The sequence below is a fragment of the Chlamydotis macqueenii genome, chromosome 5 (assembly GCF_036417535.1).
Source record: "Chlamydotis macqueenii isolate bChlMac1 chromosome 5, bChlMac1.mat, whole genome shotgun sequence".
Taxonomy (NCBI): Eukaryota; Metazoa; Chordata; class Aves; order Otidiformes; family Otididae; genus Chlamydotis; species Chlamydotis macqueenii.
The window spans coordinates 45,257,504-45,278,753 of record NC_141560.1 but is presented as its reverse complement, the minus strand read 5'-3'; the positions used below and the strand labels follow the sequence as shown (position 1 = coordinate 45,278,753).

Below are 21,250 nucleotides of genomic sequence, written 5' to 3'. Positions count from 1 at the left end.
CTTTTATTCCAGAGCTACTTCTGAGGGAGCCACTGTAAACCTTGCCTTTTCTAAAAGCTTCCCCACATCCACCACTTCAGACTTTATTAGCAGCCAGGATACTGATCCTTGATCCCAAAAGCCCTGAAGACTCCCATGCCTCTGCTGACCTCCTGGAAGAGCTACTTCACACTGTTGTCAATGGGAACAGTGGGGCAGGGTGGTGTGTGGGCTGTTGTGGTGCTCACCCTTGCTACTGGCATGGGATGAAGTGTATAGGTCCATGACATCTGGTGTACACATGGCCCTCCCACAAGACTTACGTGAAGTAACTGACAGCCATCTCCCCTTGATGTCACTGAGAAGCTTGTATGTCCCTCCAGTATGCACTGTGGGTAAAGGGAAGAGGAAAATTCAAGCCGTGAGTGAGAGCAAGGTGTGTTTTCAGGTTTTTCGGCAATCACCAGGTTGCTTTTGCCCTTCACCTCTGAAAATCCTGTGCTGGACCTTTCCTTAGCCACAGACTAGGTGCTGGGAACAGAGCTGGTGCAAGAGTAAGGTGACAGCGGCTCCAAACAGAAGGTGACGTTTCAAAATACATCGGGTTGGCGATAGTTCTGAGCTATGAATGATGATGACACACCGACATGAAATGACTTGTCAAAGCCTATGAGTTCCTGCAAGAAACGTTAGCAGAACTGGAGCTATAAAGTGATCTCAGCACCAGACAGGGGACACAGAAGCTGCCCAGGACACTCGCTGGGTATTCAGGAGCAAAGCCACATCAGCTTTATAAAGGACACTGAGCTTCATAAAGGGCTTTCAGACTGTAATGTGGAAAGCAGTCTAAGGCTTAAGTGGTATTAATGTTCTGATGCAAGGCAGTTTGTGTATCATCAGACATGCAGAATGGCGACCACAAATCTTATTATGAAATTTGCCGTATAATTGATTGTCAAATGTGTTTGCACAACAAGACTCCACAATACTTTCAGAAAGATTCTTCTCCCCAAGCTGACAGCAGTGATGGGAGAAGAAGTTGTTAAATGCTATGTCACTCCAGACAACTTTTCTTGTCCTTGATGCAGAGCTCAGAGCAACTCTGCAGCCTAACTGGGAGAATGCCCCCAAAGGGCTGTCTCTCCATACTGGGAATGGCTTGAGCATCCTGTTGTTCCCTATGTGTCTCAGCCTAAACTTGATCTGCTTTGGCTGTTTGCCCTGCAAACTTGGTCCTGATGCTTTAAATAAATATGTGGGTTTTTTTTTTTTTTAGCTGAAAGACAACATTGCTGTCAAATCTCATGCTGATCAGGGGAAAAAAGACGTAGCAAAGGTGGGGGGGTATAGTGAACTTTATCCACTGAAAACTGAGGTCATTTAGCAGTTAGAATTCAGCCCAGTCCTAATTGACGTGGAGATTAGCCCGTGGAGTCCTGCACCTCGCAGAAGATCTGGTTTTATCAGTCTGTTCTGTTTGTTGTCCTCCCTGAAAAGGTTGTCTAGACTTTGTAAGAGCAGAAATTGCCAGATCAGGTCAGGCTGTGTTCTTGCTTATTTGTGTGCAAAGAGCAAGGAGTTCAGGAGCCCAGCTACAAATTATTTTTTTGTACCATTTTATGGCCATGTGAGCTGCCTTATGGTTGGTGTTTCAGTTCATGCCATTGTCATTCACTGGCATGTTTGGAATTATTCAGCCCCTCTGATTTTAATTGTAAGTAGTTTTATGTCATCATTTTCTAACTCCTAACTTCTAGCAGGTATAATGTCAGTGCAAAGTGAGTAAAAGAAAATTCATCAGCATCCAGAGTACTTCCATGGTTAAATTTGCTGTCAGTTTTGAAAAAGTCCTTATGATAGCCTGTCAGTGCATGCCAGTTCTTACAAATATGTATGATTGATGGTGCTTCAGGTTTTGCCCCAGGCTATTCCCAGTCTGCTTGCAAGTGATGCTGGTAGTAAAGTTTCCACTGCTGCCGTTACGTGTTATTTAGATTACAATAGAGCTAAAAACGTGCTGGCCCGGAACCACTTCACAAGAAGAGATACAATAATTTCCCCCCAAGGCTCACAAACCTTGAAACAAAGCCTGCTTGGGGAGACTCTTTGGCAATGTATTAAATATCCTTGCTGAGAAATGGTTTCTTACAATTATGGCTTTCCTAATAGGCACTATGGGTAGTGTCATCACAAAGCCATCTGTATTACAGGGTTTGACCTGCTTTAACCCCAGCCAGCCTCCTGGAGATGTAGAAAATATCTGTTCCATACAAAGGTCTTGTCTTTCAGGCAAAGCAGAAGTGGTTTGTTTAGAGCGCTAGCTTTCTAAGAGGAGACGTTATACTTTTTGTGGGTGAAAGTCACCCTACTGAGGTGATCTGAAAGCCTGTGTATTCATGTCATCAGCACGTCAGCTGCTGTCTTTGTGTGCAAAAATTAATTGCTCCCCAAGTCTCTCCACCTAAGACCGCTGTAGATGCACTGTGCTTAGGGAATAAGGACATTTTGGGAAAGCGTATATATTGTTCATGATGTTCTGTTCATTAAGGGGAAAAAGGTATGCTCTGTCAGCTGACATAAAATATTTGACCCAAATTCAAACCTTGATGAAGAGTAGATCCCCAGTTTTGCTAGGTTTTTACATCCTTAAAAATTCTTTGTTTTTTTTTTCTTTCTCCTCTGAAAACGTTTTAAGTCTGTCAGCAATATAAGTGGGATTTGGATCAACCTCTGAGCAGTTAAGTGGTAAGGAGATTTCCGTAAGGTTGCTTGGTTCGCCCTCCCTGCATGTGGAAGGGGTGAGGTTATTGTACAGGAAACGTTATAGGTGGCGAAAGAAAAGAGTTTCCCCATATTCTCACCTCAGAAGAGTAAAGCTGTGGCCTTCTCAACACTCTCCAAGGTACGTACCCCTTATTGCCTGGTTTTTCTGCAGTGGAAGGTGAATGCCTCCAACCCCAAGAGCCCCCTGAGCAGGCGTGGAGAGATGCGCGGTGGCTGCGTGACCTCGTGCCGTGCTCTGAGCAGGACCGCGGTGGGTGCAGCAGGGCAGCTGCATAGCACAGGCAGCACGCTCTCCTCTCGTTCACGAGAGCTGCAGCGTGGGGCTGGCTGTTTCGCTTCATAAACACGGTCGAGGCATCAGCAGAGGAAGTTTAATTAGGCACTTTTTATTTCTTAATTCCTGGAAGTGCTGAAGTGTGCTCGTCTGGCCTCAGTGGTGGCCAGGGTCCCCGTGACTGATGCTGGGAGAGGTGGATGTGTTGCCATGGTGCTGGGAGCTGTCTCCAAACCCCACCACTCCGGCAGCTGAGCCCGCTCCCAGCAGCATGTCCTAATTGCGGCTGTGCAGCAACAAAACAAATACTTGGAGATTTCCATAAAGGCTGTAATCAGAGGAGCATCCCTTGCTTTTTAATATGTGCTAAATGGGTTCATTTGTAAGCTTATTACGACTTCAGAGAGAGAAGCTATTAGGGTGATCATTAGCTGCCTGTGCGAATAGCAAGGAAAACCGTGGCATGTTCCAGAATAACCCCCTTTTTTAAAGTCTGCACTTTCAGATGCATTAACAATAACCAGCCATGCCGTCTTTCATGTTTCCTTTGCCATGAATAAGGACAAAAGAGAAAGGAAAAGGGGGACACTGAACTGTGTGCTTTCAAAATAAGTTCAGATAGCGAGAGAAATGAAGTGTTAAGAGAGCAGCAAATTCACTAGCATGACATTGTGTGTCTTGATGCAGTATCTGTTACCCACTGGGAAAGCAAAAGCAGCTGGGAGCCAGCCCGTGAGTCTTGGCTCATATCTTACTTAGTCCCTCTACTCCTGTCATCAGTGTATGAATTGTGCTGAGGGTCTTTTGTCTGCCTGGAACCTGATCATTGCTGGAACGCCTTACATCGTACATCTTTTGAAGGAAGAGAGAACATTTAGAAACACTTATGCCAAGATTATAGGATTTAATTAACTGTCTTTTATTTTTGCTGCAGAACATCTGAAGCTCTATTGCGGGCTGCAGCCATGGTTCTCTCTCTGCTCCTTCTCTTTCTTCTTCCTCTTTTTTAATGAGAAATCAGAAATATCTGTAGCAAAAGACGTTGGATGGTTGGGTGTTCGTACCTTAATTAAGACAGGTGTTGTTGAGATCAGTCGCATTTAACTTTCAAGCCACATTGGCTGAAGTTTTCTGTCTTAGAGTAAGTTAAAGACGCCGATTACAGTGACACTCGGTTTAGGTTTGCGTGTGAAATATACGGCAAATATATCAGTCTGGCTATAAGCAGGGTGACTTAGATTTCATGTCTGCGTCTCTTCCCTAGGTTGTTTCTCATGAGCTCTGTTGCATTCACATTTTCCTGGACATGTCACTCTTATAGCTTGTGAAATGTATTTATTTCCTAGATAAATAAATCACTCTGATTGTGTGCTCTGTGGGATAAATAATTTCCTATTTTGTTTAGAATCCATGGCACTTTAGGGTGCATTATTCTTCTTTTTAATGACATTTAAAAGATAACCAGAGTCAGATAGATAATGCCACTTCTCAAATTGCTGGCAGTATTATTTTCTGGTTTATTTAGTATTATAGAGATCCCTCATTTAAGATCTGCTTTTCTTACAGGATGTTTTTCCTAACCTTTGCTTTTCTAAACTGACTAAACCTGACTACACTGATTGTTTTAGTTTTGCATCTGTGTAGGCAGTTACCTTGAACAAAGACAGGGTTTTTTTTCATATTTTTGTAAAATATTTAATCCATTCAAAGTTCTGTTTGGGATTTCTTTCTTAAAAGCAATTAAGATTATTAGTCACCCAATTAAATGGTGTTAAAGAGTGAGTTTCTTTTTCCCCACCTTCTCCTCATGAAAAAGCACTGAGAACAACAAAAACAACAAAAAAAAGAAGTTAAGCTACTGATCTGGAGCTCCATTCTGCATTAAAACAGATGATAAAAGCAGAGGTTCCGAATGCCCTTACCATGGGCCCTTGCCTGTGCCCCTCCCTGCCAGGCTGGGGCTGCTTTTCCTTGCTAAGGAGCGGTCATCATCTTTTTTATGATAGGAGAAGGCCTTGTGGCTTATAGTAATATATTTTGATTGCTTCCTTACTTGAAAGTCAGTCATTTTCCTCCTCTGTGTTGTTTCTCTGAAGCCTGCAAAGTATCAGGAAACTTCTTAAAATATTGGAAATCGTGGTCTGAGGAGGACCAGGTTGCCACAGCAACTGCCAGCGTGTCTGAGATGTATCGCTGCCTCTTTCAAAACAATCATGAATGCCACAAACTGCCGAGGCATTTGCTGCAAACAAAGCGAGGCTGTAGAAAAAGAGGATGGAAAAGAGCACGGAGGAGTCAGTTGTTGTAAAGGTGAGATGTGTCAGGCTAAGGGAAAAAGTGGCAGGCGTTTACACTTTATGTTAAATGCCCGAAGCGTCTGGAGTGCCATGCAAGCGTATGGAGTGTTTCAACACTCGGCAGTATCTGACATGACAGGGCTTAATGTCACTTGGCTTGTGATGCAACTCCGTGATGCACTCGCGAGGGTGACGTCTATTCCATCCTGAAGGGAAGTATTTTCAGAGGGAGGCCAAAGTTAGCCGACTCTCTTTTGGTATGCTAAACAGGCTTCCTTCTGGGACGGAAGATGCCTGTCAAAGGGTGTAACTTGTCAGCCAGAAGTAGTCAACTTTTTCATGGGTTTAGGACTGGTCTCAGTATGGACTGGTGAACAGAGGGCTGTACTGTGGGTTAGGAGATCTAGCACATCCGTTCCCCTTTTAGCCTTAGTTTTCTTATCTGGTAAACAGAATTAATATTGTTGTGTTATCAGTGCATATAATCTTTGGGTTGTCTCTTTAGAAAGACAGATAATCAGTACCATATGGTTCCACTGTACTGTGGTTAATACAAGGGAAAATACACCTGTGAGCTATCTGAGGACTTTTTTTTTTTTTTTTTTTCAGGAACAGAACTTAAAAGAGTTGCAGGCTAGCAGATCTGTTGGTTCTGTATGCTTTTCTGAGATACCTGATGCCTGTGTGTGAAAAGCTGTGTGAAAGACCCAGACCTAGTAAACTTTGCTTGGGAAGGGGCCAAAACGAGCAGTTTGTGTTTCAAACGGTGCTATGTATGTGCTATGTATGTGCATTTGCGTTAGTTGAAATGGAGTGGTTTGCGGCCTGATGCTATCCTGGCACTTCAAACACATACCCTAGCACTTTTCCAAACCTTACAGCATTTGGGAGAATAGGTTCTGCTCTGGGACTTCTGAAATCCCATTTTGAATGTCTGTGTAAGTGTGGGAGATTTTACCTCCATATAGTTTTGTGTATTACATGCACACATTGTGCGAAGTTGCAAAACATAAATGGTAAGTGTGGTGTTGTTGGTTTTGGTGCAAAGCTAGTGTTATTTACATGAAGCTTGAAGAGGTTCAGTCCAGCCCTCTTTTTCCTCCTGTGTGTGACTGATGTGCTCTTATGCAGAAATGTGTCTTGGTTAAAAGCAGACAGACGAGAGTCAGGGTAGGATGTGGCCCGGTTGTCCTGAACGCTCTGCTCAGGTACAAAATTTAGGGTCGTTCTAGCAGCAGCTCAAATTCATTTAAAAACCATCCCAAGCCTCATATGATTTTAGTGTTATAAAAGCCAATCAAGTTATCGTTTTAAGGTATAAGATGCCCCTAAGGGCTTTGCTCGCTCGACGGTACTGAGGAATTAAATGCTCTCAGGCAGTGCAACAACCTCGTTCACTCCAGTGTTGCAAGGCAGGGCAGTCATCGCTGGCAAATGGGCCCATATTACAGTGACATTAGCATTTTAATGCAACTAAAGAGGAGGTAGATTGACTGTAATTTAGTATCTGGTTGCATGGTCTTGTGCAGGTCCCCTCATCACTGCTCCGCAGGGGCTGATTATAGCTACACAGTGCACTTTGGAGACTAATTGGATTTACATGCAGTAATGTAGTCATGTCACAGCAACGACTCTGCTGTGCAAGCTCTGTGAAATTCCAGTGCAATTAGTTATTTATATGGGAGCAATAGTTGCAGGATGACACATGGGGTTGACAACTTGTGCGAAGCTCCAGTTGAGGTGCAGCAAATGTTTTAATTTTTGTGAAGCCATTGCAATGGCATGGTATTTATCTGATCCTGCTTCCACTGAGATGTTTCTCCTCACCCTAAGCTATAAAAGCACTGACCTGTTGCAGAGATCCAGCAGGACGTGGCTTCTGTCTTCAGCTTCTCCTTCGGCTGAACATACAGGCTGGCACACATTTCGGTTTCTGTAGATCCTGCACATGTGGTGAGCAAAGGGGCACTTGTGAAGCAGGACACCTGTGAGCCATTCATCTGGTGGCCTCCCTGCACTAGTTAACAGGCAGGAGATTGGATTTCTCCCAAAGACAGACCTTGCTTCTCCATCTTGCACCCTCCATTCATTTGTTGTTTCACTTGCTACCTGTTGACTATATCAGCCTCTTCTTAACATAGCATCATAGAATAGTTTGGGGGTTTGGGGGTCTTTGCCCCCTCCCTCTTTGCAGCTGTCTGTCTTGCTGCCTGAGACCAGCGAGAGTCATGCAGTTAGCTGCTTTTCCATCATCAAAGCCTGCTCCTGACAAAGAGCCACTCTACAAGCCGCAAGTGTGAAGGGAAGCCAGTGCTCAGCCAGACTTGGCACGGTGGGTGGGAGGTGAGCGAGGAGGCAGGGGAAGGCGCCAGGCACAGCCGGCTGAGGCGGCGTGGCTTGCACGCGCACAGCCCCGAGGAAGGAGGCTTGGCCTTGGCCGTTACTCCCGCTTCCACTGTGTTTCCCCAGTGACTGTAATTAAAGGCATCAGCTTGCTTGAGTCACAATTAGGCACGGTGGTTTTGCACTTTCTGCAATTCTCCCTAATGACAAAATCGTAGCTATTAACCAAAGAGAGTCTGTTTGGCAGGGATTTCCTCCCCTTTAGGCCCATGGAGTAAGATGGAGTATTGCCATTGTTTGGCACCAAACACTCTTTCATCCCTTCTGACAGCACCTGCTGGTACCTACTGAAGCATTTAAGGTCTTCCTCTCTGTAGTGATGTAATTTCTTTAAAATATTGTGACTTAAGAGGAATAAAAAATAAAATTCCTCTCCCACGCAGACCTTTGAGGGCTTGTAAGGATGTAATTATATGCACACACAGTAGGAGCAGGAATCGTATCGTTCTGGTTGCTTTCCTAATGATAAGTTTATATAGCACAATGTCATCTCTGCTTTAAACTTAGAGCCATCTTCTCCTGGCAGCAGCTCTCCTAGGATAGTGGCATCACAGGACAGGACAACTGAAGAAATGATCTCTCAATTGCACATGCAATAGACAGGGTGAAGTGTCCTGACACACAAAAGGGAAAGATAAAAGGGTAAGGGCACGTGCTGGGCTCTGACTGTCAAAAAGGGGCCCTCTGCTGTGGGGCAGTGACACTGGCTCTTGTCCCAGCCGTAGACTCTCCAAGCCCCTCTCCGGCAATCCCTGCTCCTGCTGTAGCCATCTCCCAGCTGGTCATGTAGCACCCTCTGAAGTTCCACATGGCTGGTAAAGCCGTGCTGATCTGGGGCAGCCTTCATAGCCGGCATCGTGAAGTGGGGCAATTCAGCTGCTGCTCAGCAGATGCTTTCAGCAGTTTGCAGCGAAGATGGGTCGATTGGCTATAGATGTTTGTACGCTCCAGGTTTCAAAAGAGAAGCCATCTCTGCTCATCATTCAGAGATGTAGGTCCACAGTGACAGAGGAAGGACATTAAATGTGAGGGATTAATGCAAAACAAAAAGTCTATGAATGTTCATTGTATGTTTTATATTGTAATAGTTTCAACCACCTTGAAACTCTTGCTTCGCTTTCTGCCAACAACAAACAATAGACTTCTACTCACAGAAGTCTTAATGGGAGGCAGTTTTCAAAGGCATGCTCACAAATGTTTGTGGGAAACAGATGTTAAATGCAGCCCCTGCAGAAATTGTGATGAAATGCTGGCAGTGAGAGAGCGGGGATAGACCCAGGTGACTTATCTGATCCCTCACAGGGAAGCAATGGCTTCAGCAAAGCTACAAGCATTCCAAAACTATTTTCAAAGGATGAGTGAGTGAGTAATGGTGCTGAGCAATCCTCTGTGAGTACTGGACCCTTATGGCATGGGGCACTGTTTGAATAGCTAAGGGCTGCCCCTTTCACACAGGCCCTGCAGTGTGGGGTCAGGGCTGTGTCCGGTGGGTGGAAAAAAGACCTGGGAGAGGGTGTCCTGAGAAACAACAGTTAAATGAGCGTGCGTTGCGTGTTAGTCTGTAGTCTCACCTCACCTTTGCTTGGCCAAAGACTGTTTAGCATTGTGCAGGCAGAAATTAAAATTTACTGAGAAAATTGTAACTCTTTGTTCAAGAGCAGCCACTGTCTGTGCCTCTGACAGCACTGGTTTATCTAATACTTTTGGGTGGGCATTACAGTGACTTCGCCGTGTTGCTGATTCCCAGGCAGTGAAAATGAGGCAGAGAGAGAGGAAATAGTTTGCTCAACTTGCCGTGAGAGATGGCTAGAAGAACAAGAGATAGCGCCCAGCGTCGCAGGCCGTTGCTCCTAATGGCTGGGCTGGGCTTCCCAAAGATGCATTCCATCTCCCTTCCTCTGCCTGTTCCATTTTCCCAGTAAATGGGCTGTAAAGTCACAGCAGATTAAAGTTTGTCTAAACCTCCTATAAAATATTGAAGGTGCAGCTGTTATTAATCTAGTCCTGTTGTGGTATGAGGTGCATGTGTAATGGGACTATAGATTTACATGTGGTCTATGGGCATTTAAAACACCCCAAAGGTTGTTAAAGAGATTCTGAGGAGTTGGATCCCTCACTGGGTATTAAAAGCTTTTCATTAGTACTAATGTACACTAAATTAAGGTGGCAATTAGACTGAGCATATTCATCAGGATGGTGTGTTTTAATAAATTGTGTATTTAACATGATTGCATTTTATTGACTTCTACAGAAATTGCATATTTTTCTCTTACAGGACAAGCTTGGCTAGAAAGAGATACATGGGACACACAGACAATTAAAGACTAGAAAAGACACTGTGCTTCTAGTCCCAAGATTTGTGAAGGTGAGTCTTGTTTACGGCTCTTTCTTTCTGCATGCCAAATGTTTCCTCTGTATCTCTATCAAGGCTGGTTAGGTGTAGCTATGGTGTGCAGGAGATGGGTGAGAAATAGACAGTACATCTGCCATCATGTCGTCTGCGGGGTGTACTGCTGCAAGTTGTCCCCCTTTGGTCTCCTAATTAAACTACCCCTATCTCTCTTCTATGTAGAAGAGCAGACTGTGGAAATAATACTCTGAGGGGGTTTTCTGGAAGGTGTCACTTCTTAGCGGACCCCACTGCTTTGGTTTAAAGGAGTTGGATACTGTTTGCAGTTAGCAAACACAGAAATCCAGCTGGGAGATGGGTGCTCTGTGAAGGAAGTCCAGCGTGCTGAGCCAAGTCTCCATACCTGCAAGCTGAAGAGTGGGCTGCCACGTTGTTGGGGAGAGGATGCAATGGAGTGATGCCGGGTTGTGGCAGTCCTTCACCACTTGCGCAACTTAGAGCTTCAGAGATGTTTCTAGTGACATCTCAGCTGGGACAGCCTCTAGAAGTTGAAGCACTGACATGGAAGAGAATCTGGTCCGTGTTTTCTAATTCCTTTTAAAGCTATCTGGCAGTGGTTCTGGAGAGCTTCAAACATCTCTTCTGCTTCTACTTGGTTGTATTGTGTGTGAATATGAAAATAGGTGTGACTTAGCCCCATTTGCTCCACAAACCATTGCCTAATATTTTGTAGGAGGTTCCTTGGTTTTAAAGGAAGCAGCAGATCGTTTCAGTGGACAAGGTCTTCATGCATGTTGAAGGCAAAGAGATATTTGCATGCCAGGCAGATATACGTGGACAAGTGATAGAAGACAAGTAACTGAAAAAGTGGTTTGCATGAGGACTGGACAAGGTGACCTCTAAAGGTCTCTTCCAATCTTGGTTATTTTGTGATTTCTGGCAACTAGGAGAGGCAGGCAGACTGAGATGAGCCATCAGGCAAGTTCACAATGTCTGAATTTTATGCAGTGAAATATGAACAGTCTGCAGAGGTATGTTGGGGGTGGAGATTACGTGATTGGAATGGTAGGCAAGGAAAATGGTTCACGCATTTGTTTTCAGTAAAGAGTAGGAGTAGAAGTGGTATATGGAAGATGTAAGGATTAAGACCGGTGAAAAGAAGGTGCTCGTGAGTGTTCTGATAGACTGGCACATCTGAGGGATGCTCTTGTTCCTTTTGCCACAAGGTAACTTGGACACACTTTGGGCAACTGTTGTTGAAAAATCTTTTCGCAAGAAGGGTGGTGGAAGAGGTGCCCAGGGAGACTGGGGAATCTCAGTTCTTGAAGATACTCAAAACTGAACTCATGTGACTCTGAGCAACCTGCTCTAACTTTGAAACTGGATCAAACTTTGGACTTGGCCCGGGTTGGAGAAGGTAGGTATTTGTACTCAGCGACATCCAGAGGTCCTGTCCAACCAATTTTTTTCAGTGATTCCATCTCCAAGGCAAAGGTAAAGGAGCAATCAAAGTGAAAATGCAGGTTTCAGTCCAGTGTGAAAGGGATGTGGGGGTAGAGGGAAATGTCAGTGCTAGCAAAGAAAAACTTGGAAGCAGTTTTTGGGGGTGTGGTTGAGCAGATGCCTTTAGATATGTGAAGTTCGAGGTAGCTGCAAGGCATGCAAAAGCAAATGTCAAAAGGAAGGAAATAAATGGTGGCCAGAGAACAAAAAAAATGCATTGCCTTGAAAACCTAGACTTTATTCCTAACTGATTACAGCAGCTGGGGTGTGTTTCCTGGCTACACTGCTGGGAATTTTTAGCCTCCTCGTCACTTTGCAAGATAAAATTCATATTAGGGGGTGAAATGTAGAATAATCTGCCTAAGAAAAAGCTGAACATTTATAGCTACATCTCAGACAAAAACAAATGCATCTTATATGTCTCACAGGTCTGAGATGGGACGAGCCAGGGAAAGCATCTGTCAGCCGCTGTCTTCTGCAGTTCTGAATGTTAATGTTTGCTTAGCGTTAAATGTCTCCTGCAGAGGAGAACTTAATCTGTCACAAATTTGGGGCCTGGAGGAGGGGAGAGAAGATATTTTTAAAAGGTAGATTAAGACATATGCATTCAGTTTTTATCACGCTTGTATCAGTGTGTAGTAGGAGTAACTTAAAAAATTTGCCTTGTGTGTATATGGCTTACAAAGAAAAGTGCAAGGAAAAAGCAGATCTCTGGGTCAGGGTTGTCCTTTCATGTCAGTTATTTTCCCCATGCAGCCTGTCGTCAGGGGTTTCAGGTACCTTCAGCTAATTAGTAAGGCAGCACTTTAGTTGGCACAAATGATTTCATAGTTACCTTGTTTGTAAGTAACATTATTTGCATTTTACTTGCACTGTTTGTAAATAGCATTAGTTATATGCTCTTCAAAGTCTAGAGCCCTCCTGCACGTATAAACTAGATGGTAATAGATTTCATGTACACTGGAGTGCTTAAGCTCTGACATGAAACAGTTTTGAGTGCTGTGTAAGAGGTAAAACTGTGCTTTTGGTTGATTTCCCTGTTTTAATCAGTGCAGTCACAGGATCCAAATGGTGATCTTGCATGTGCTGTTTGGGAATCCAGGTGTCCAGCAGATACTGCTGGTATGTGCGGACCTCTCTAACTTCCAGCACTGAAACAGTCGTTCAGAGCTCCTGTTTCTCAGATCAGTGGGTTGGTATTTTTTGGAAGTTTGCACTGAGCTCTTACAACTTGGAAGCTCTGACACAGTCTGTTCTTGGCTTTGCCAGCTTGTGCTGTCGCCACTGACTTCCTTTTGGACATCCTGAGTTGAAGGACTTTGGGATTTGTATGCCCCACTGGGTGTGTTCCTGACTTGAAGCACAGCACAATTAGAAGGGTTGCATGTAGTTGTTGCTTTACTGTGTGAAGCACGGTGAGTTTAGAAATTATAAATCTGAGCCCAGAACCACCACTGGGGACAATTTCTTGCCCAGGCAATCAAGGGAGTCTTCGCTTGTCAAAGCTGAGTGTCCATGTCTTTCTGCAGCTCCCAGCCTACTGTGACTGCCTGTCCCCTGGCAGTGAAGTTTTCAGGACCTGATTGCTCAATGGATTTAGATTCTCCCTTCCTTGCTCACGCCTATAAAAAAATTTTAACGTACTGACTGGATGCATGAGCAGGAACAATGCAAGGAGTCATAGATTACGTTTGTCTTTGAAAAGAAAAGGAGGCCTGTGCTCAGCTCATGTAAATCAGAGTGGTTCCAAGGGAGTCTGCTTGTCTTGCAGAGGAAGCAGATCCAGACATGGAAAGTAAAGTAAGGCAGGAATGTGATTTATCAACTCTACAAAGCAGCAAGACACCATTAGGCTCAGGAGCTGCTGCTCCTTGGACCACAAGCAATGTTTTTCATGTGGGTGCCTCTGTAGCGAGATGGATGTGAATGATATGAAGTGGCACAATACGGCTAAACTGGTTTGCTTTTTATTCCTTTTTTTGCCTGAGGCTATGATATGGATTGTATGGGTGGATGCTCAAGGCAACAGGACTTAGAAGTTTCTCAGTCATCCTTTGTTTCACTGAAGCATAACTTTTTTTTTGTGCGGTGATGGGGACATCTGGGTGCCACTAATTTTAAGGCTCTTAAAGTTCCAGTATCTGATCAATTTTTTTGTACTTTCATATCCCTCTCTATTATAATGTCCAAGCTCATGGGTTAGTGGAGCTGAAGGTTCACCTTTTGCCGTGAAACGGAAGAATTCCATCCCCAGCTCCTATGTCCTTCTGGACTTCAAGATCTCCTTCCTCTGTGAGATTTGCAGACATGGCTTTAAATACCATCAGGAAGCTGTGGGCATCTCCTGCAGGACCACATCAGAGCTCTGTGCCCCACTCCATCTCCTGCAGATGTGGTCTTGGCTTTGAGTCTCTCTGGGTAGAGCAATTGTGTGTCAGAGGTGTAAGAAAATAAACTTTGTAAAGAAAAATATTGCCCTTGTTCTCAGGTTCAGATTCAGGTTTGTGTTTCTCCAGAAATGAGGTGGAATGTAAGAAGAAAGGCTTTGTGGATCTGCTCGGGATTCCCCTAGCGAAGCGGGGGTTCCCTTGGTGGTACCCAGCCAGCAGAGACACGCTGCTCTCCTGCCCCAGGCAAGTGAAAATGCAAAGGGAAAGCAGCTGCATGTCCACATGAGCTTCTGCATCTCATCATTTTGTGTTTCTGCTTATTTTGTGACTAGGTAGAAACTGATTTGATTTCTAAACCAAGTCAAAGAAGTGCAGCAAACACACACTGTATGATAAAAATCTGGCTCTTACCCCAGCAGCCCCTTGCTGGGAGCACTGCCTGCTGTGGTATTTTGCAGCCTATTGGCTAAAGCAGGGCAGTTCCCATGGTCACAGAGGGACACACCCCGCGAGGCTCTGCAGCACTCCCACATTTTGTGGGTTAACAAAAACAATGAAGGAGTGAGAGAGTGTTATTTCTGGCCTGGTGAAAACCTTGAATAATTTCTGTTTTTTCTTTTAAGTGAATTTAATGTACTTTGCGAACATAGCATATCGTGGGTTGGAGGTCTGTTTAGGGAATGGCATTTGCAGTGGAGAAAGTGGAAGAGATGGGTTAAGAAGCCCGTGGGCTTTGGGAAGGCTTCTTTAGGGAGCTAAGCAAACTTGTGCCTCGGTTTTTGCATACTTATGCATCCTTCTGTGCACGGTGCCATGACTGCATTATCTTCTATTTCAGAGAAAGTTTTATTATTTTATATATGTACTTGTCTGTCCTTCTAGGGTACTTGGTGGTACAATTGCATATTGGGAGACACAGTCACTTCATTAAACAGCAAGCAGAAACTTTTCTTCCAATGTAGCCTCACCTGGTCAGGATTTATAACTGCTATTCTAATAGAAGTATCGTGCTAAGAAGTTTGTTGTCTAATTCAGACATGTAGTTTCAAAACTCATTAAGATTCCTTAGCATTATTTCCTGGTCTTAAAATCTTACTAGCGTTGATCCACAGGCTCTGCCTGCAAAAGACCTGTGCAGCATGGGGTAGAGAGCAGCAGGACTTCACCAGTGCGGTAGAATTTCACACTGCATGACAAGCCGGTGTGTGAGGACAGCTTCCTCAGGCCCTCCCATGTCCCCACACTGCAGTCATTCCCAGCCCATCTCCTCCACATGTCTACAAGTTCTGAAAATGTTGTCCATGTTTGTGTGGTATTCAGTCTGTAGGGGAAGCTTGTATGGAGCTAACTGTCCCCAGACCTTGCTTGTGAGCCTTTTGAATGGGCACAGCTTCTTCTGGCTCCTGTGTCGATATGACCTTTTTTGATGTGAAGTAGGCTGGTACATTCAGTGCTTTGAGAGTTGATAGGCTTTAGGGACTGGGGAAAAAAAAGTCTTCATGTACAGCAGAGTATTTTTTTTGCCAGCATCTCACTCTGCAAGCAAAGCTAGAGCTTTCCTCTCCTGCAGCCTTCCTCTTCACATCTGCATTCTCCTTTAGACCCAGAAGAATACAAAGGGACTTAGCAGCAATCATTATCTCTTCCTAGCCTTTGCTATGTTGCGTCGTTCAGGTAAGACATGTTGCCCTTCTCTGTAATGAACCCCACAGGACGTGGGGCAAATACAAGTGGTGTTAGGATTGTATCACTCCAATAAAAAATGAGTGTGCTAAAGAAGTGCTGGTCTTTTGCAGGAAGAATTGGATCAAGGAGCCTGAAGACCATGGAGGGAGACTGTCTGAGCTGCATGAAGTACCTGATGTTTCTTTTCAATTTCTTTATATTTGTAAGTATTTAGAATCCACTTTCTCTCCTGAAATCTCCTGTTTCCAGCAGCCTGCTGCTCCCCGGCAGGATAGGCTGTAATTTGGTAAAGCTGCCGTGATACAGAATATCCCCTCAGCTTTGCACTAGCAGTGACTGGGGGTTTTGCAGCATCCAAATATGCTCACATATTTAGTGAGCCAGCACAGTGGTCACTGTTGTCCGAGTTATTCCTATCCTTGGCAAGGGAGACCAGACATAAAGCTGTAATTAGTGGTGTATGTTGTCTATATTGGAATGGCAGAACAAATTGTTTTCTAGTGCTGGATGCCCTGCTGAGGTTTTCACTGGGAAACACAGTCATTTTCCTACTATGTGTAGAGTGACCCTGTTGTGGTTGTCTTTGACAGGAAAGGCAGGAGTGCCCAGCCACCCTGGCCTCTGTGGCGGGGAGGGTTCCCATGTGCCCCTTCATGGGGCTGTCCCCTGCAAATGTGGCAGCAGCTTAAGACTCGGTCTTTGAGCATTAGGGAGGGAGTAAATGGTAGAGTGACATGTCAAGGAAGAAAGGTGCTTTGGCTGTAAATTTTCATTTAGTGAGCAAAAGAGACTAAGAGTAGCATGTTAGCAGTCGCCTGCTCGGCAGAGAATATACACCACGAAGAAACAAATTCTCCAAGTGAATACCTTTGATCAAAAGATAGCAATTAATCCAGTTTTCCTGCAGCAGCTGTTTTATGTTGACCTGTCTCCTTCTCTCTCCTCTCCTTGTGCCGTGACAGCTGGGAGGAGCATGCCTGCTGGGAGTTGGGATCTGGGTCATTGTGGATCCCACAGGTTTTCAAGAGATAGTGGCTGCCAACCCTCTGCTCTTCACGGGAGCGTACATCATGCTGGCAATGGGAGCGATGCTCTTTCTGCTGGGTTTCCTTGGCTGCTGCGGTGCCATCCGTGAGAACAAATGCCTCCTGCTTTTTGTAAGTGTCCTTGTGGGTTTTTTTTTTTGTTGACTTTTTGGTGTTTTGCAAGAATGAGGGTGACTGGATAGTTGATGCTGTGATAAGTGCATGAATGGGTGTCTGATGTTGTAGCCATTATTCCCTTGGATAATAAATAGGCTTAGGGTGCTTTTACATACAGCTAGAAATACAGAGAATTTGCTGCTTCCCTGTACCAGTCTTGAGCCCAGTAGATATGGAGTCTAGGAGTGTATTTTATATAAAGCTTTCTTTAAAAATGGTCCTATTTGGTTTTTACCAAAAATGGTCCTCTCTTGTCCACCTAAAACCCACAGCTCCACTTGTGAATTCATTCCTCAGTGGTTCACAGCAAAGCAGAGGGAACACAGAGCATGGAGCATCTGTGTATTGGAGCCCCTCATGTCAGCAGGAATGTCCTGCTCAGACCTGCATGGTGGCTTTGCATTGCAGCGCTCAATAGCTGGTCACTCTCCCCTGCAGCCCACTCTGCTCCTAAAATGAACCAGATTTGTTATCTCTGGGCAATTTTCCCTCTGAATGAGTGGGTTAAATTTCAGTCCATGTGGTCATCAAGTACTATTTACAAAGAGCTAATCTCTAAAATTAGTTATTTTTGACCTCCATCATAAGTTCTGATACTGGAGGGTTTCCAGCCATTATCTCTTACTGGTAGGCATTACCAGTCATGTGTCAAAATACAAAAATCATTAGTTTTATTTTTCGTTTTTGTCAAACATGACCTTTTGTTTCTCCCTCTGGGTCTCTTGGGGTTTTTATTTTTTTGTTTTTATTTTTTTTTTAATCTCACTCTATAGTGTTTTGTTGTGATTGTGTCTTGCACAGCTGCTTCACTGTGCAAAAGAGGCTTGTCTCTAACTTTAAACAGAAACAGGAAAGTTCACTTTCTTGAAGATTAAACTGTTTTTTTTTCCTAGAGATGAGCCTGGCTCCACTGAGATTAACTCTTTCTGGCACTTGGCTCACCCATCCCTTGAATTCATAACTTGCACATAAGAGCCCTTTTTTGGAAGACATTATGAGTTTGATTTCTAATGACTCACCTCAGAAGTAAATGAGAAAACCAAATGTATCACCTGTGAAGTCATGGAGATCTGCCCAGAGGAACCTAATAAAATACAAAGGATCAGGCCCAGCAAGCCTGAAGTTACTGCAAAGCCTGTTCCTGTCAGTTTAAGAAACTAAAAGTTTTTTTTGATGAGATGAATTGATTGTAAGTGCATAGAAGAGTAGTATTTTTAGTTTGGACCACCTATGCTGCATACAGATTGAAGACCTGGTTGAAGGAAGGGAGCTCTGGGCCATCTTCTCTCCTGATATAATGTCACAGAGTTACATCGTGGTTTGAACGTTCCTCCTGCTGTTTACTCGAGTGCACTCCGTTTTGTGGTTATTACTTTTCTGACTCTTAGAGTTCTGAGCCCTGCTACTTTATTTATTTACTCTTATTATTGTTTTATTCTGTATTTGGAATGTGACAAATATATGGGCTGGAAGTAATGCCCTAGACTAGGAGAAACTCTAAAAGTAATTACTGAATGAGGAGTTAGTGTTCCACATGGTTCAGGTCTTCCAGTGCTTCTGGTATCAAAGTCAGCTCAGTTAAACAACCTGCCACCTCATGTCCAACAGCGGGGAAGCACTCGGATGAGGATCTGTGCTAATATCAAGTGAGAAGAGATATATTGCTAATTTCTGCTTTTTGGGGGGCTGATGTTAAAATGCGTAAAACATCTGTGAAACCAGAAGTCTGATGGGAGTAAGCTTTAGCTGTCAGAAAAGCAAACCATTAATGAGCGTATGCCAGAGAGACTGGGAACACCCATGCAAAACAGTGTTAGGCTTCAGCGGGATGGTACTTGAGAAGTTGCTAGATCAAATCAAGTCCATTTACAAAGTTGTTAAAGAATTGATGAGCCAGAGAGCTGCTTGAGTGAGATTTCACAGTGATGTATAATGTATAGCTGAAGTCCATAATCCAAATGTAAACAGAAGATGGAAGGGACAAGAGAGATGCATGAATACATGTTCTCTAGGTTCTGACTTCTGTGTTTGCAAGGGCTTTTATTTTTCATTAAGCTGCTTGACTTTTGGAAAAAAAAAAATCACCGTGGAACTGAACATGTTACATTAAGCACAGAACTGTGAAGTGTTTCTAGATTTCCCAGCATTTGAAATTGACTCACAAAAAGCAACAAACAGTGGTCTGCAAATCAGAGACTGAATAACTTCTGAGTTGTCCTAAATACCGTCTAACTACAAAAGAACACCATAAAAATCGGAATCCAAAGTGCTGTTGAGCATACAAAAAAATTCCACACATGTGCAAATATATATATATTTTTTCATTTCAACACAGGACTGAATTGAGCTTTGCGACTAGAACAGTCTGTGTTAGTTTCATTTGGCTTAGGTTTGAGTGCAGACGTCCTGTTTTGCACTTTTGTAAAATGGACGCAGTAGGTCCTGAAGCTTTTAAGTGTGAAAATGTGGATCCTTTGGGTTAGAGGCAATTGCTGCTCTTCTTGGAACAGCATTGCTGAAACTGGAATGGTAGATGAGTTCTGAAAGGGAAATGTGAAACACTGATTTGTGGAAACTTCTGATAAACCTGTAACCATCAGCAGGAGCTGAGGCAGGATTTTTAACCAATATGGGAGACCCTGCTCCTCAGGATGTTCACCTTGGATGTGGGGGTACCTGTGTTTAAGTGCTGGGTCTCAAGCATGAATCTGGATGTGAGGTTGCCATGTCCTGTGTGCTGCACTGACCAGTTGGCTGTTTAGTGCTCTCATGGATCAGTAATCAATTTAATTTTGGGAGGCAAAACATAATAAGGAGATTTTGCCTCTCCTTAAAATACAAAATGAGAGCAAGTTCTGAAACACTGATGATACATTTTCTTTTTCTCATCATCCCTAATGGCTGCTCATGTTTTTTCTACAGTAACTTACAGATCTGAAATGCAGACTGCACAATGTAAGCGTAAATCAGTTTGGGAATGATAATGAAGCTTATCAGAGTTAATCTGGGAATGACTGCTTCTACTTCTGCACAGACCTGTGCTGGAGCTTGGGTGAACGTGTATCTCCCAGTAATCAGTAAATGAAATGCAATTAGCAGGGTGATGGGATTAATCACTTGATCACCACCTTAGACCTCTTAGTGACTATGCTGAGATCCCTCGATGGATGATGATGTGAATTTGCAAAGCACTGTTCATTCTCATCACTTGTTCTTTGCCCTCCTGTGGTGAAATTAAAAACAAAACAGTCTCTGAGCAGGAAAAAAAGAAGCAACACAGAAAACTGCAGCAGTAAGAATAAATTATAGAGTTAACTACTTCAGCAAAATCAAGCAACAGCGTTCTGTTAGCAACCCAAGTCCCCGCTCCTGTGACTCTTCTTGTTTTGTCATTTGAGCCCAGGCTCCTTTTCTTTTGTTTCCACTGCAGAAGCAGGAAGACAAATGGGAGACAGGGTGATGTGTGCACTTTTCCAGTGGGGAAAAATCACTTACAGCTCTGATAATTGTCAACAAAACAAAATTTAGTCCATTCCAAGCAGGTAGTTTGAATTCTCTCTCCATTACTGAAAATGCGTGGTGCACAGCATTTCAGACACTGGTTAGAAATAATAGCTTGGGGATCACAATAGTACTTCTGGCCCCATTTGCCTTCCTTCTGTTTCAGAAAGACCTTCCATAACCTTCTCTCACACACACAAAAAAAATAATCCAGACTTGTCTTGTCTTTATTTCTAGTTGTTGGTTCAACCACTTTCACTGGTAACGTGTACTGCACGTTTATTACCCTCCACGTGATACAGTCTTACTGGGTTCTCTGTTTACTCCTGTTATTCTCACATGGTGCCAGAACCTGAGTTCATTTCTAAACATTCACTCAGTTTTGTAAAATCATCTTTGAGTTTGTGGGCAAATTCTTGGGATCCTTGAATTTTAGAAGAGCTGAGTCTCAAATGGTGATTTTTCTTTATGGCTATAAGAACATAAAAAATGCCCATCTAATTCAGACTTACGGTTCCTCAAGCCCACTATTTTGTTTCCAAGAATGGAAATAAATGCCATTTTGGGAGAGGGTGTGAGCCCTGTCACTTTTTGCTCTGTTCCCATAGGAGTTCTTTAACACCAACATTTGTTGTTTTAAGGATGTTAGAGAGCACATCCCACTGTTCCCTACCTGCAGCAGTCCCAGCGCTCATCCCAGGCAGGACCTGTTCCACAGCACCTTGGTGCTCTGGATAGATGAGATGCTGCGGGCAGCTCCCTCGCAGGACAACGTCAGTCCTTCTGGGGATGAGACCTCTTAAGTGCATCTGATTTATTTCTGTGGGGTTGGTGGTGAAGGCACGGTGAATTGCTCAGGCTTGGTAACATCACAGAAACAA

The 21,250-nt window shown here is 43.8% G+C and overlaps 1 protein-coding gene across 5 annotated transcripts in view; it reads left to right on the top strand.

Moving 5' to 3' along the window:
* TSPAN18 (tetraspanin 18) overlaps nt 1–21,250 on the top strand; it is a 121,976-nt gene that overhangs the window by 85,142 nt on the left and 15,584 nt on the right. For all 5 annotated transcript variants that reach the window (XM_086748682.1, XM_086748679.1, XM_086748681.1 and 2 more), the window contains 3 exons: nt 10,013–10,102; nt 15,777–15,868; nt 16,629–16,823. In XM_086748682.1, coding sequence (XP_086604808.1) covers nt 15,806–15,868; nt 16,629–16,823 — 258 coding nt within the window. In that variant the 5' untranslated portion in view covers nt 10,013–10,102; nt 15,777–15,805. The remainder of the gene's footprint in view (nt 1–10,012; nt 10,103–15,776; nt 15,869–16,628; nt 16,824–21,250) is intronic.